This window comes from Ipomoea triloba, chromosome 9 (assembly GCF_003576645.1).
Source record: "Ipomoea triloba cultivar NCNSP0323 chromosome 9, ASM357664v1".
Taxonomy (NCBI): domain Eukaryota; kingdom Viridiplantae; phylum Streptophyta; class Magnoliopsida; order Solanales; family Convolvulaceae; genus Ipomoea; species Ipomoea triloba.
Window position 1 is genome coordinate 12,899,875 of NC_044924.1, and position 15,154 is coordinate 12,915,028.

General features: G+C 35.7%; 2 protein-coding genes across 2 annotated transcripts; both read left to right on the forward strand.

The window, feature by feature from the left end:
- Positions 1-117: 117 nt before the first annotated feature.
- Positions 118-3,981, forward strand: LOC116029037 (zinc finger protein WIP2-like). Its single transcript, XM_031270916.1, has 2 exons — positions 118-735; positions 3,138-3,981. Exons 1-2 carry the CDS (start codon positions 280-282, stop codon positions 3,591-3,593), a joined length of 912 nt encoding a protein of 303 aa, XP_031126776.1. The 5' UTR covers positions 118-279; the 3' UTR covers positions 3,594-3,981.
- Positions 3,982-12,022: 8,041 nt separating this feature from the next.
- LOC116030499 lies at positions 12,023-14,535 on the forward strand. Its single transcript, XM_031272755.1, has 2 exons — positions 12,023-12,317; positions 13,839-14,535. Exons 1-2 carry the CDS (start codon positions 12,107-12,109, stop codon positions 14,066-14,068), a joined length of 441 nt encoding a protein of 146 aa, XP_031128615.1. The 5' UTR covers positions 12,023-12,106; the 3' UTR covers positions 14,069-14,535.
- The last annotated feature ends 619 nt before the right edge of the window (positions 14,536-15,154 follow it).

Genomic DNA, 15,154 nt, shown 5'->3' on the forward strand with positions numbered 1-15,154 from the left:
GGAAAAAAAAAAAAAAAAAAAAAAAAAAAAAAAAAAAAAAAAAAGATACAAGCTAGCTTTTGCTTCTTTCTTCACTTCTCAGTTCTCAGCTCCCATCAGGCCATCATTATGTGATTCAATTCATATATTCTCCTTATTATACGTGCTTCTCTCTCTCTCTCTCTATATCTCTCTACATATCTCTCTCCCTCTCTCACTATATATAACTCAAACAGAATCTTGATTCAATGTAGAATATATACAGCAAGAATTAGAAACTAAGATCGAAAGTTGCAGACTATGACAGAACCGTACTACAATTTCTTCACTGGGCGCTACAACTTCTACCCTTCCGAGCCTCAGACCCACAGTTTTCCCACAATTTCTTCTCTTATGGCGTCCCCTCCGGCGGCCACTTCAGCGCCGCCGCTAAGGGAGGCGCTCCCTCTCCTCAACAACCTAAGCCTGAGAAGAGAGGAGGAAGAAGAAGAAGAAGAAGAGGCATCGCTGCCAGCATGCAGCGGCGGTGCAACAGAAATGGAGGATGAGGGGACTGTAGCCCTACGTATAGGGCTGCCCTTCAGCCCTAGGGGTAACTGTAGAAGTGATGATGTTGTTTCAGGGCTGCCGTTGATGATGAGTGGACTAATCAAAGGACAGTATTGGATCCCTACCCCTTCCCAGATTCTCATTGGCCCAACTCAGTTCTCTTGCCATCTTTGCTTCAAAACTTTCAACAGATACAACAATCTTCAGGTATATATCTCTCTATATATATTTAGCCCCAATTAAGTTTTATTTGCTTTAATTCTCTTTTAGCTCCTCACAATTTGTGGGTGAAATCAGAATTTCTGTTGGTCCCGAGCAAACTAAAAGTCTAAAAGGGGTTGAATAGATTTTTATCAAAATTTTAATTTTAGCACCAAGTGAGTTAGAATTTAGAAATCAAGATTAAAAAAGTAGTAGTCTTAAAAGTTTGTTATTTATTCTTAAATATAGAGCTCTTAAATGATTTGATCTTGGAGGGTGGAGTTCTTCAATTTAATCACTGCAACTACAAAAATACTTGATTAGATTAATTAATTTGTCATCAAAAACAAAACTAAAAGCCACAAGGCCAACAATTTCAATTTTTTCTTTATCTCATCAGGATATATATAATATATACTATAGCAAGGTTCGGTTGAAAATTTCCACCATTAACCCTAATTGTGTTTGGTTCAGGTGTAACTTGATGTAAATTATACTCTTTTTTAAGTAAAAGATTCAATTCACATCAATCTCTCTCATCCCCACTTAGATTTACCCGAGAAAAAGAAATTGTATTTAGGTCAAAATAAAGGTTTAATTGACTTTAAGTGGAGATAAATTACCAAAAGATTTTGTCCACTAAGAGAAGAATTGAAATTATTAACTTTAAATAAAAAGTCATATGTAAAATTTAAAAAAAAAAATTTAAATACTACTGACTTTATCACAATGTAATATTTGTTTATATATTGCCCCCATTGAGAATCAAACCTATCATTTCCCATTTGAGAGAGCCATTTTATACCACTAGACCATAAGGTCATTGACAAAAAAAAATAGTTTGATCTCCATTTTCTTCGGATATAATATAATTAAAATGACATTCTTAGCTAGCTTGCATTCAATAGCTTCTTATTCCTATAGTTTCCTTTCCTTTTTGCCTTGTGGTTATTATCCTTAGCTTGGATCTCCTTTGATTATCTTAACAAAGAAGATTTATTTATTTTTAATTAGTTTATGTTTATGGCTTAAAATGATTCTGAAGTTTGTGCTGGCCTGGGCTGCTAAATTAATTTTCAACTCATATATACAATCAGTGAATTTATAAAGTTTCCCAGTGTGAGACTGGCAATCTTTCCAGTGCAGTTCTGGTTCCAGGAGAATCCGGACAGGTGATTTTTCAATGGAGTCAGACTAAAACATCATGCATTCAATAGATATGTCTGTGAACCTACTGTTCATACATGGCTGTTCAGGATCTATTTTTTCTAAGCTGTTTTGTCTTTTGCCTTGCACCCCCCATTAATGTCATTGGTTTCTACATCACCACTAGCTTTTTATTCATAATTTAATGTTATGCATTACTGTTCCAGGGTTTAAAAGTGTACTTTAGTTGTAAGTAAATTATATATGTTTTTTTCCACGTATATACATGTTTGGTTCATGAAATGTAAGGTTATTTTAAATAATAGGATACCCGGTTCGTCTGAGAATAAGTAATGTGAAATTACAAAATGTGAAATTACAAGAATGTGAGGATAACTTGCATGTTTGGTTAGGATTGTGGTGATGTAAAAGACTAAGAATGAGCATGATCAAGTCTTGAATTCTAAATGGCAAAATTGAAATATTTAAAAGTCAAGTGATAATACCTAATTGGAAAATAGTTCTCACCCTTATAAAAACCAGACAGTTTATAGCCACTACCTTATATGACTATTTTGTGTGTGTGTTTTTTTTTTTTTTCACACCATAAAATGTCAGATCAGGGAGTGAATGTGTGAGAGTAATAATGTAGGGGAGTGTAGCAAAATCCTACCTAACAAGGTAAGGGTGTGTTTGGTTTGCAAATGGGAATCAGAATCAAAATGGGTATCAAATACTTGGTAATAATAATGAGTTTTGGTTAAAGTATCTTGCATGTTTGGTAATAGGGTAGAATGAGAATGCTTATTAATAGTTGGGGAAACAGAGGAGGAAGAGAAATGAAACCCTTATTTTATTAGAAAATGGGTTTAGCAATTAATGAGGTAATCAAAACCCATAATAGTGTTCTAAAAACCTGTCAACCAAACAATAATAATGACTTTGATACCCATTCCTGATAGCTAAACCTGTCAACCAAATATACCTAAGGAATCATATACCTTCACTTCATTTCTTTTTGGTGTGACAATAATGTCATATAATGACCTAATAATGATTGGAGTATTATTCTCATGCTTGAAAAGTCACGAGCTTGACTTCTGTCAACACCATAATCTTGGTTGGTTCTATCAAGCAGAGTCTTCTTAGTGCATTTTATCGATCTCACCAGTGTTATGTATAAAATACCCATAAACCAAATATTATTGATTGTTTCTTTTTGTTTATTTTGATATTGTTGGTCTAAAAATTGGTGTTATTAGATGCATATGTGGGGGCATGGATCACAATACAGGAAAGGGCCAGAATCACTGAGGGGATCCCAGCCAACAGCAATGCTAAAGCTGCCATGCTATTGCTGCGCACCTGGTTGCAAGCACAACATTGATCACCCGAGAGCCAGGCCACTGAAAGACTTCAGAACCCTCCAAACACACTACAAGAGAAAGCACGGGGCGAAGGCGTTCATGTGCAGGAAATGCGGGAAGCCCTTGGCCGTGAAGGGCGACTGGCGGACGCACGAGAAGAACTGCGGCAAGATCTGGTATTGCATCTGCGGCTCTGATTTCAAGCACAAGAGATCCCTCAAGGATCACGTTAAGGCCTTTGGCGACGGCCATGGCTTCCTAGAATTGGAAGAGGAGGAGGATGAGTTTGGGTCGGACGTGGAGCAAGGCAGGCCAGGGGCCGCCTCTTCTTCTCCGGTTTCTCCTGATTAATGATACTGGTTCAAATGCGGACATTGCTTCCCGTGGTGCTGGTGAGATTCACAATCAGGTATACATGAATACCAGATCATCAATGCACCACACACACCAAAACAATGCACTGCACCATACTGCACTTAATGGTGCATTTTCGAACACTTTGTGATGCATTTATGCGTTCCTAATGGTGAGTGACTGCACTGTCTATGGGAACTTGACCCATGTATACATAATGTTGAGAATTTCACATTGTTAAAAGTTTTGTGTCTCTTCCCATTATGTGTGGATTATTATTAGAAGCATAATATAATTGTATTATGTTGATGTACATGATTGTTTGTTTTCCAGGTAAGTGATGTAAATTATTAAGATTTGGGTTGCAAGCTAGTATGGTTGATCAGCTCGCATTTTATGTTTCTGAGGTGTATGTTTGGAGATATTTGAAGTATTAGCAAATTAGGGTTTTTTTTTTTTTTTTTCACTTTAACATGAAATAGATTGAAAAGAAATCTTCCTCCTGGTCATGAAATGATGCACGGTAGATTGGTAGGAGAATAAGGGTCTCTCCGTAAAATGATTTTTAAAACTATTCATTTAAAAAAAATGAATTTTCTAATGTTTGGTTGGATGTTAGAAAATTATCCTTTTTTTTTTTGTTTCGTAGAAAGTTAAGAAATTGTTTGGTTCATTTTTCTGAAAATAATATATTATTTAGTATTTAATAATAATAATAATAATAATAATAATAATAATAATAATAATAATAAAATGGCGGTGATGGTGATAATAATAATAAGAAAACTAAAAAAGATATGAGCGAGACGATAAATATAGAAAAATAAGGAATATACAAAATATTTTCTAACTAAAAGAATGACATTTTCTTTCAAATTGAGTATTTTTTTCAGGTTGATCAGAACGAAATATTCATTTATATTGCACGCAATGCACAAAGATCATGTCTATATAATGTCTACTATTGCTAGAAGTGTAAAAATACTATTTTATGTTGAAGTTTATAATGCCTTGTAATGTGTGTTACACCATTTTATTCCATTATTATTTTTTAAATTTCTGTGTTAGGATTTATTCTATCAAGACTTTTATTGACTTTTAAAAGTCAATTGCTATTTTTCGAATTAGACAAGCTTTCTATTTATTTTTGGTCCGTCAAATGTTTTAAGACGATTTATAATTTTCATAAATACACATACACACTTGTGTGAGACCGTCTCACGGATCCTTATTCGTGAGACGGGTCGGATCGGGTCAAAGCACCATGCAAATGTCATACTTATATGTGCAAATATCATACTTATATGCTCAAATATAACACTAATCAAGAATACAATTTTTGTTACTTATAAGAGAAAAATTAATACATTTTTCATAATAAGTGATGTTGACAAGTGCCCCTTACTTATAAGGGTAAATATAATATTTTTGAGGAAAAAAATAATACTTTTAAATTGAAATGTAAAAGTATTGTATTTTCCCTTAAAAGTATTACATTTACCCTTATAAGTAACAAAAATTTTATTCCTAATTAGTATTATATTTGAGCATATAAGTATGACATTTGTGCATATAAGTGGTAGAATTACATGTTGACCCGACCCGTCTCATGGTGAGACGGTCTCACACAAGTTTTTGCATTTTTTTCATGTTCATATATAGAGTTAATTCCAGCAATGGTCTCCAGACTATGTTGATTTTCCAAAATTGGTTCTCGTCTTTTAATTTGGACAAAAAAGACACTTGACTATTGAATTTGTTCCAGTAATGGTCCTTCCGTTTATGTCCAGTTAGTGAGGCGTTATGTGTGGGGGTAAATGAGTCTTTTCATTATATGGTTTTCTTCTTCCTCCTGTTCTCCCTAATCTACTCAACGTCTTTGCAAATTCTCCCCATTAGAGCATTCTTTTACGGCGGTGACCCTGTGTGCCTCCCTTCTCATATGTGATCCAAATCGGCGGTAAAATGGGAAAAGGGAGAAAGATGAGGATTAAGCAGGTGAACGTAGGGGATTTGGGGGGGGGGGCGGTAGCAGAGTAGTTTCCGGCGACGCACAAAGCTCCCAGGAGGCCGGATTCAACCTCTGATTGTCGATCTTGCGTCTGATTGTGACCGATTCCCAGAAATTGAATCGCAAGGTAGTGAGCAAGTGAGAGGTCGGCGAGAGGTGCATGAGATTTCTGAGAATTCAAGGCTTATTGCGGCGATGAATCGGTTGGATATTATCATTTGGCATTCACATCCTACTCAACTATTGAATTCAAAATGAAAGATAAGAATTAACACTATAATCATCATATTCCAAATGTCATAAGAGTTCATAAAAAAGGCAATTTATTAGAGAGAAAACGCATGTAATTTCTCAGATGTTGTATGAAATTGGAGTTCTAAATCAACATACCAGTAGTAGCGAAACCGAAGCTGGCACCTCATCCCCCACCACAAAGTCGAAGCTATAGCTGCTATACTCAAACCCGTACTCCGCAGCCGCCTAGAACTCAGCCTAGCAGCCTCCTCAGAAGCCAAAACCAAAAGCCGGTCAATCTCCTCCCTCTTGGCCACCGCATGCCGCCATTTTTGGCGGACCAAAAAGCCTAGTAGTGGCCCTATCAGCACCAGGAACGCCGCCACGAGAACGCGCACACCTAGATTTCCTCCCACTAGCATTTACACAAAAGATACACAACACACTATTCCGGCGGACCTACACCCCCCTCAGCCCTCCCCCATCCAAATAATTTCAACGATATATCGAATTCCAATTGTGAGATCAAAGACGATGAATTATACCCCAAGCAATTGAAATGACTACTTTACCCCTTCATTTAGTGTCCACTTAACATTCATCTAACAGAAGGACCATTACTGGAACAAATTCAATAGTCAAGTTTTTTTTTTGTCCAAATTAAAAGACGAGGACCAATTTTGGTAAATCAACATAGTCGGGGGACCATTGCTGGAATTAACTCTTCATATATACTTGTAAAAACCATTTCTTTATTTATCTTGCTACAAACGGAAACCTATTTGTAACAGTTTTGTACTATGAGCAATTCATAGCAAAAATTCATTGTTGCAAACAACATCAAGACTTTGTTGTTGTCCGCAACAACCAAATTTATGTTGCGAACAAGTAACTGTTTATAGAAAAAATAAATAAATAATTTATAAAAAAAACTAGATAAATTTTCTTGGTTAGATTAATTAGATTAAATAGATTTTTACACTTTTATTAGTTATATCATTTCGTGAAAATTGATTTATATTGTCTTTATGTATGATACATTTTTGCTTTTGTCGCAATTACCTTTTATTTTTATTTTTTCTATTAGTGTTTAAATATTTTAAACCCTATTTTATGATTGACTATATATATTGTGGCAAATTAGATAGGTGTAGGTCTTATGGTGCTAAAGAAGACTCTAATAGAATAGATCCTACACCAATGAAGATTTGGAAACTAGCTGATGATCTTCACCGACTTTCCTTCTGGACCAACATACCAGTTACCATATTGAGGAATTAATAAACCATTCTTGGTGAAGTCAGAATTACCAAAAAGGAAGCATGGCAAGTAATCTTGGTCTACAAGGAAACACTACAAGATTACTTGTCATTCAAGATTTGGAGATCCTATATATAATAAAAGTTTGTCCAAGCCTGAGTGACTTCACACACGAGAGATTATCAATTGTTCGAGAGGCTCCTTCTATGTGCTACTGAAAGTCTATTCTCTGAATCATCATCTTCTCAATGCATTCATATTTAGACATAAGGTGATAGATTGAGAAGACATTCCATACAACTGTGGTGCAATGGTGGGTGAGTTAATGAGACGGACAGCTACAACGTGGATCTCCAAATGAGGGACTCTTTGGACTGTTGATTGCATGGTTCTCCATCTTAACAATCCTCTATAAGAGAGGGTACTTATACATTGTGATCTCTTTACCATCTGTAGGATTGACTAGTTGAGATAGTGGATTAGACTCACTAATTGACTGGGTAAACAATACCTTGTGTCTTTTATTTAATCAATGTAGGATTGACTAGATTAGACTCCCTCAAACGTATAGTGGATTAGACTCACTGATTGAACTCAAATAGATCCATACTACATTATTATTTAGACACATTATATATGATCTAGCGGGGAGTTATCTTTCTGTATATTTGTGTTGCATCTATAGTACTTTCTGGAGCACTTTTTTTTTTGAGTACTACCGGCTTTGTTACAATGTAGTATCTGTTCATAGCTACTTTCTCAACCTACTGAAGCACAAAGAGTCAACAGTTGCCTCCACTGAGGCTCGAACCCACTCCCATCATCCATGTGAGGGTGTAAACTGGGACACCGGATGCCATATTACCGTGTTAGTCATTTGTGACAAGATGGAGATCAATATGAACCTTCCAGAGATTGATAACACCAATTACTCATTTGGAAAGCCAGAATGTGAATTTACTTTCAAGCTCAATGTGTTAGAGTTTGGTGTGCCATGATTACTGGCTGGACACGTCCTACAAATCCTGGTCCAAATAATGATACTGCCATCAAGCTAGAAGAAGAATGGTCTAACACTGAAATTGCTTTTTCAGATTACAACAAGAAGGTAATGAACTCAATTGTTGGATCCCTACATGAATATGTATTTACTCTAGTCACTGGTGTGGGAGAAGTCAAGAAGGTATGGGAGATTCTTCAAACAAGATTTGAAGGAACATATGATGTCAAACAATCCAAATTGCAAATAGTATTATCTGAGTATGAATTAGGAAGAAACAATTACTGACTTTCACAATAGAGTTCAAGATTTGATTAATCGAGCTTCTATCATTGGAGAACCCTTCACTGAATCACAGGTTGTAAAGAAAGTTCTTCGTTCTTTACCTAAAAGATTTCGAATGAAGGTCACTGCCATTCAAGAGAATTCAGGCTAGGAGAACAAGATTGTTGGTGAATTGATGGGACGTTTACACACCTATGAACTATAAATTCCTGTTGAGGACAATCTTGGTCTGACAAGGAAAGGCAAATCAATTGCTTTCACCACTGATGCAGAAACTGACTCAGACACTAAAGGTCTGGACGATGAAACTCTAGCCCAACTAACCAAGAATTTCAAAAAGATTTTAAAAGGGTTTGGTCGTCGTGGACAAGGATAGATTGAAACAAATAAAAAAAATCCTTACAAGCTAAGGTGCCAATACATCTTTCAATACAGTTGGTTCCAATACATCTTTCATCATTTAGCAATTAAGAATTAGAAAGCATAAACCAAAGAGGTTCCAATCCAATTCCTAGAGAATCTAGCCACACATGATCATTGTAGATTGAAAAGCAAATGAATTGAAATCAAGCTAGAAGATAGGAAATTGAAATGGAAATTGAAGTACAAAAAGTAAAGAGAGTACCAATTCCAGTCCAAGATGTTAATCCAATCTACAATTTGATGAAGAATCACTCCAATATCTTAACCTTGGAGCTTTCTCTTACAAGCAATTTGAAGAACAATGTGTCTAGATGATGAACAAAAACAAAGCCTAAAGTCTAATTGATGTCTCCTCCATTCAAACAACAAGAAAGAACACTTTTAAGAGTGTGTTTCGCGCTCATGCTCGCCCCTAGTCATGATCGTAGCTAGGTTACTTATTCCTCCAGGTACTCCTCGTCACGATTGTAATTGAGTCATGACGGGGTTTGCTTCTTCTCCACGAGTTGTGCCACGCTCGTGGTAGGGTTTGATTCCTTGCCACAACCGTAGTCAGGAATATCACTACATCAAACCATTACGGGGGACTAATTTTTTGTTGCAACTACTACCCCTACATGAAATGCAGTACCAATCACCTAAAGACTCCACATCAAGGATTTTAGCAGCAATCCAGAACTTTGCTAACTATAATATTAAGGTTCAAGGTCAATAGCTTAACTGTACAATATCTACTATAGAATGTAAACATTTAAAAAAAAATTAAGTTTACCTTTTTTCTTGCATAAACATCTTGAATAGTAGGAACCACAAACTCAGTACTTGAAGATCCCCGCTCTTTCTTAACTGCATATAGTCTGGATTTTGATTCGATTTTCCTTATAGGAGTGCATACAGAGGGTAAACTGGAAGTCATATAAAGTATATTGCATATTAGAATCATTACAACAAAAGGGAAAAAAAATAACAAATACAGTAGCATAGAAATTACTTTTAACAAATAAAGCAAATTGTAGACACTTATGATTAAACCATAGCTTAGTTGCATCAAAGGAGCTAGAAATTCGAACCTCACCACCTAAACAAATTTAAAAAAGATCGCAATATAACAAATTTTAATTTCTTTCTTAATCTGTACAGAAAACTAGAGAAAAATGTGGATGGAAATACATGCCTCTGCAACAGAGATGGCTAATAGTAAAGTCAAATTGATTTAAGTATCAGTAGGAAAAAACTTATTTGAACAGGTAAGAAATATTGTATTTTTACCTAAACTTTATAGGATTTTTTTATTACTAAATGAGTAGGAATAAGTAATAACATAAACTGGAATAGGAAAAAGACTCACTGTCTAGAAACCTTGCTCTGCATAACTGCAGCAACAATATCATAGGCTCGACTGAGCTGGAATTAAAATAAGGGAGCAACTGATCGACATGATCATCCCAAACCGTACAATGAAGTTGATTTTTGTTGAAAATGCAAGACATAATTTTTATATAGAAATCATTACATAAATGAAAACACACACTGTATATATAAAGTCATGTTCTTACCTTCTATCTTCCATAACAAAATCAATTAGCCTAGCCATCCTCCCACCAATATTCCTCTCAACAGGAGAGTAGATTTCAACTCGTCTACCAATAATATTGTAAATAAACATGTCATTTAGAATAATATTAAGATAAGTGTACATTTTAAAACATAGAAATTTAAAAACATACCTATCAAGCCCTTCTCATCTACATCTTGTTTCATTATCAGTGAGGGAAATGACTTTAAGTGGAACATGTGATTAGGGAAATCAATTTGCTTGTATTCCTTGACCAAAGTGTCATGTTTAAACTTGATCATGAAAGGGTGCAAACTGGTCTTATATTTTAAATAATTAGTGATACATAGGAAATTTTTTATTCCATATACCTTTCCCTCTTTAAACTTACTGCCATATTTCTCAACTTGCTTCTTAGCAATATGAGCATGGATGAAAGTCCCCAATATTCATAACAGAAGAAGAAAACCATTATAAAAAAACCAAATAATTACAAGTAGTACATTTGTCTAACTATTACTAACCTCTTGATCATGGAAAAAACATTCAATGCTCTTAATGCATTTTGATTTGTGACTTTCAAGGACTTCGTAAATTCGAACAATACGACCTCTAATGGCTTTCATGGTAAACTCAGGCTTCAGTTGAGAACCAAGAACAACCGGCCATAGGTGAAAGAAAATTCGAATTTATGAAGTAGATTTGAGTGTATCAGGGGTTTACATAAATGGCGAATGTGATTGTATGAATATATATATATATATCAAAAAAATAACATAGATAAGATAAAAGTAATCATCTTATCGCTGGCTAGCTACTACAGCTAACCTATATAGGCAGTGTTGGAGGTTAATTCAATATGTTACGGAATATGGATTGTTAGTGGGTGGTTAAATGGATTGTTAGTGGCAGATTTAATATCTGTTAGCAGTGTTGCAAAAATCTCACCTAAGCACCGATTAATCGCTACAGCCGCCTAGAGTATCACCATAATTGGAGGTCTAGGCAGCTGGCCGGCTAGGCAGCCGACTAGGCCGCTTAAGCGATGTTATTTTGGACCATGGTCGACACAATAATTTGACATGATGCTTAGCCATTTCTAAAAATAAAGGGAACTTTGACATTTGAGTTAATACCATTTGAGGTCTTTCGAGTATAATGGTTTTGCCACGTTTAGTTCTAAACTTTCAAATTATCACCTGTGATGCTTTCACTTTCAAATTGTTACCATCTGCATCCGCCGTCCAATTTAATCACCCATGGTCCTTCAACTATTAAATTCTAACCATCTATGGTCCTTTCAAGAAGACCACATCTAGTTAAATTTCTAAAGTTGAAGGATCATGATTGGTTAACTTGAACCACGAATTAAATGGTTGAATTTGAAAGTCAAAAAATCACAGATGATCAATTTAAAAATTTAGGAATAAATATGACAAACTCACTATACTTGGAGGACCCCACGTGGCATTAAGTCTTTGACATTTATTCTAAAAGTGAAGGGGGATATTCTAATTTAAACATTTGTTCGCGAATGAGAAGTAAATGCATATTCGTTGGTAGGTCTATCCGCAAATATGCAAAGTATTTGGCCACGTTATCAAATATTAAAAACATTTACTATACCCGTCAATCCGTCATCGTTTGGGGTTCAATACTTCTACAAGCAGCAAAGCGCACCAGAAACGCTAGTTTCTGCATCCTTGAAACATCAGAGGATTGAAGTTGGGTGATTGTATGCTATGGCTATGAATTACACTCTACCCCAAATTTTCTTGAGAAGGACACATAATCTTGAAATGAGAAGACTAGCCTCACACATCAATACTAGTAAAAGAGTGACTCCAAGATTGCAAATTTTGAATGCCCAGAAGAGATGCTTGAGGTGCAACACTGTTTTTGATGACAAAAATAACTCCCCAACTGCTTGCTCTTTCCATGGCCACACCACTGGTATGCTTTCTTGGTTCTTGATTCTGCTTGGTGATGATGCATAATTTTGGAATTGGATGATAGAATGTTGATACTGTTGTTGTGGAAATGCTGATGATGCCTTTATTTGAAGCAATCTTGTTGAAATTCAGGCTTATTTGATGAATCCAAATAAACCATTTTGTAATTGAAAATTTAGTTCGGTTTTGTATGGTTAGATGTATTTTTAAGTGATTTACTTAAACCTGTAGAGAAATATTCATGGTAGATTGTGTTTTTTTGTTCTAGTTATTCAATTTAATACATAATTTAGTTCAAAAGTTTATCAATAGTGAAGAGGACCACCTGAAGCATGGATAAGCAAGAGTATCTCCAAAACTGATTCAATGCCATATCATGTGTGTTAGGATCCAGCTTTTACCACTATGCCAAAAGCTATAGCTAGTAGCGAAGGGGCAACTTTATTTCCTTAGACCGCCATCACATTTTCGAGAGGCTGGTGCTGTGCTTGATCCTTTACCGGCTTCCGTCCAACAATCCCCTAGCCATATGGTGTTGGACTTGGCCCTTACCGGCTTCTGCACAACAATGTGCAACACAAACTGGGACCAATCATAATCAAATTGTAACAGCGCACGCACACACAAAGTAGGACACTGTGGTTTCATGTTGTCTAATCTTGTTAGCATATGTAGAAAATTTTCAAATAGTTAGGGAATTCAAATAGATGGATTGTGATATTCGTGTGTGTGTAGACACATGCACTGACCACTGCTCTGTATGTTTAGAGTTTAGTCATGAAATGTTGCAGCTACTCTCTGGTTGCCTATTTCATGAATTTGTTTCTCCTTAAATAAATGTTAGTATATGCTTGGAAACAAAATCTAGAACTAGGTTTTCCCTTAATCTTGTTAAGGATTTCAAATGAAGTTGATGGGAGGCATCATTATTTCAGCTTCAATTGTCCGAGACTAATGAAATCCACGCTTACCTTATTTTCTTCTATTCAAGATTTCATCCTCATTTTAAGAGTTAATGCTCCATTAGGTACTTGGTGTAGGATATTAATCTACGCATAAAGCAATAAGGAATGTCTTTAATGTGGGTAATCCTTTTGGTAACTTCAAGATAGTGAGGTCTCGGTATTCAGAAGTCAGAGAATCTACATATTATATAAGCAATTCGGTTTTGGTAAATCAAGGCCATGGAGCCAAAATTCTAGTCTATGGTCCTACTTTGAAGAGCTAAAGTCTCCCAAGAGTCATTTGCAGTAGTGTTATTCTTCTGCCTTTCAATTCTGTAATTGGTGTTGCTAAGTAGAAGTTGATTTGATTGCTTAAAGTTAGTTACTTTATCTTATCTATTCGCCTTTGGTGATGGGTTTTGGCAAGAATGATTGTGAATGTAGTTGAAATAATATCTATTCAAGTCAATATTTCGTATTTGTTTATTTTCGGTTAAACTTGTGTTCTGCAGTGAATTTATTGTTTTTGCTGAAAGCTTTGATACTCCAAGCAGTTAACAAGTTTCTCCGGTTTGCAGGAGAAAAGGGGCTATTTTCCTTTGCCCCACCGCATCAAGGCATTGATGGGGAATGGACTGACCGATCTGGAGTAATCGTGTACAAATGGAACGAGAAGGATAACAGACCAAACACCGGGAGAGACAATTGGAAAAAGCGATGGAGTTGTTGTGCTGAGTATGATGAAAACGCCCCGCCTTGCAGGCGCGGATGGCATGTTTCCTATGATGATGGCTTCACCTTGTACTAGGTAGCCATTGAGGACAACCATAAATATATGCACAGCAGATCCATTTCACTGTCTATGTTGGAAAAACTTGGAATCATATTGCCAGACTTATGCCTTTACTGGCCTCCGCCCAACAATTCTCTCCTTCCAGTACCAACTAATCTTAAATGTTATTGCTGGCACATGTCTCTGATATCACTTTTTAAGATCAAGCGTTTACCACTACGTCACACATTTTCGAGACGTTGGGTGCTGGACTTGACCCTTTAAGCCTTTACCGATCACCGTTCAATTCAACAATCCCTCAGCTACCGAGTGTTAGACATGGCCTTTACCGGCTTCTGCCCAACACATATGCATATGTTGGCTGTTTGTAGCCTATGGATTAAGAAGAGCTAGCAACATAACATCTTCCAAATGTTGTACAAATATCACATGTTTGCCCTGGCAATGCTCAATCTATGAACCATGCTTGTTGCATTGTTGTATACTGATATACTCAAGCTGGCCTGAGCATTGTATGCTCGAAGCTCAGCTTGTATTATTTTTAAAGCTTCACCTTGACTTTGTTAAGATCTAATTAATTACTACGTAACTACTAGTTTTATTATTAGTACATTTTTGTAAATAGATAACAAAATAGGGTAAATTGTAATTTCGTACTCCGTATTAAATAAATTTATCATTTTGTATTTCATTTGGAAAGATTGAGAATTAGAATTTGGACTTATATTACATACGCAATATATTAATGTTTAATTAACGTGAGAACCTATGTTATTGCATAACATACTCTTTTATGATAATCATTTAATTATTTATTCATATTATATATAAAATCTATTACGAATATAAATATACGACCAGGCTTGAGCAAGCACCCCGAGGGCAGGGCCGAATTTTAGGGCGTGCAAGATGTACAGCAGCACAAGGCTCAAAATTTTGAGGGCTCCTAATCCAGTCCTGACCCAATAGTTAACATATGTATTTGTGATTATATTGGCTCAAATTAAGTTTTTTTGACTGATCTAAATTCTATTACGTATTATTCAAAACAAATTCTACTCTGTAATATTCACTCGAATCACTTTTCTTCAATTCACAGTT

Bases quoted from the DNA above. Each gene is read 5' to 3' on its own strand.
- LOC116029037 (XM_031270916.1), top strand. From the start codon at position 280: ATGACAGAACCGTACTACAATTTCTTCACTGGGCGCTACAACTTCTAC. The intron at 736-3,137 runs GTATATATCTCT...TGGTGTTATTAG, and splicing joins ACAGATACAACAATCTTCAG to ATGCATATGTGGGGGCATGG.
- LOC116030499 (XM_031272755.1), top strand. From the start codon at position 12,107: ATGGCTATGAATTACACTCTACCCCAAATTTTCTTGAGAAGGACACAT. The intron at 12,318-13,838 runs GTATGCTTTCTT...TCCGGTTTGCAG, and splicing joins TTTCCATGGCCACACCACTG to GAGAAAAGGGGCTATTTTCC.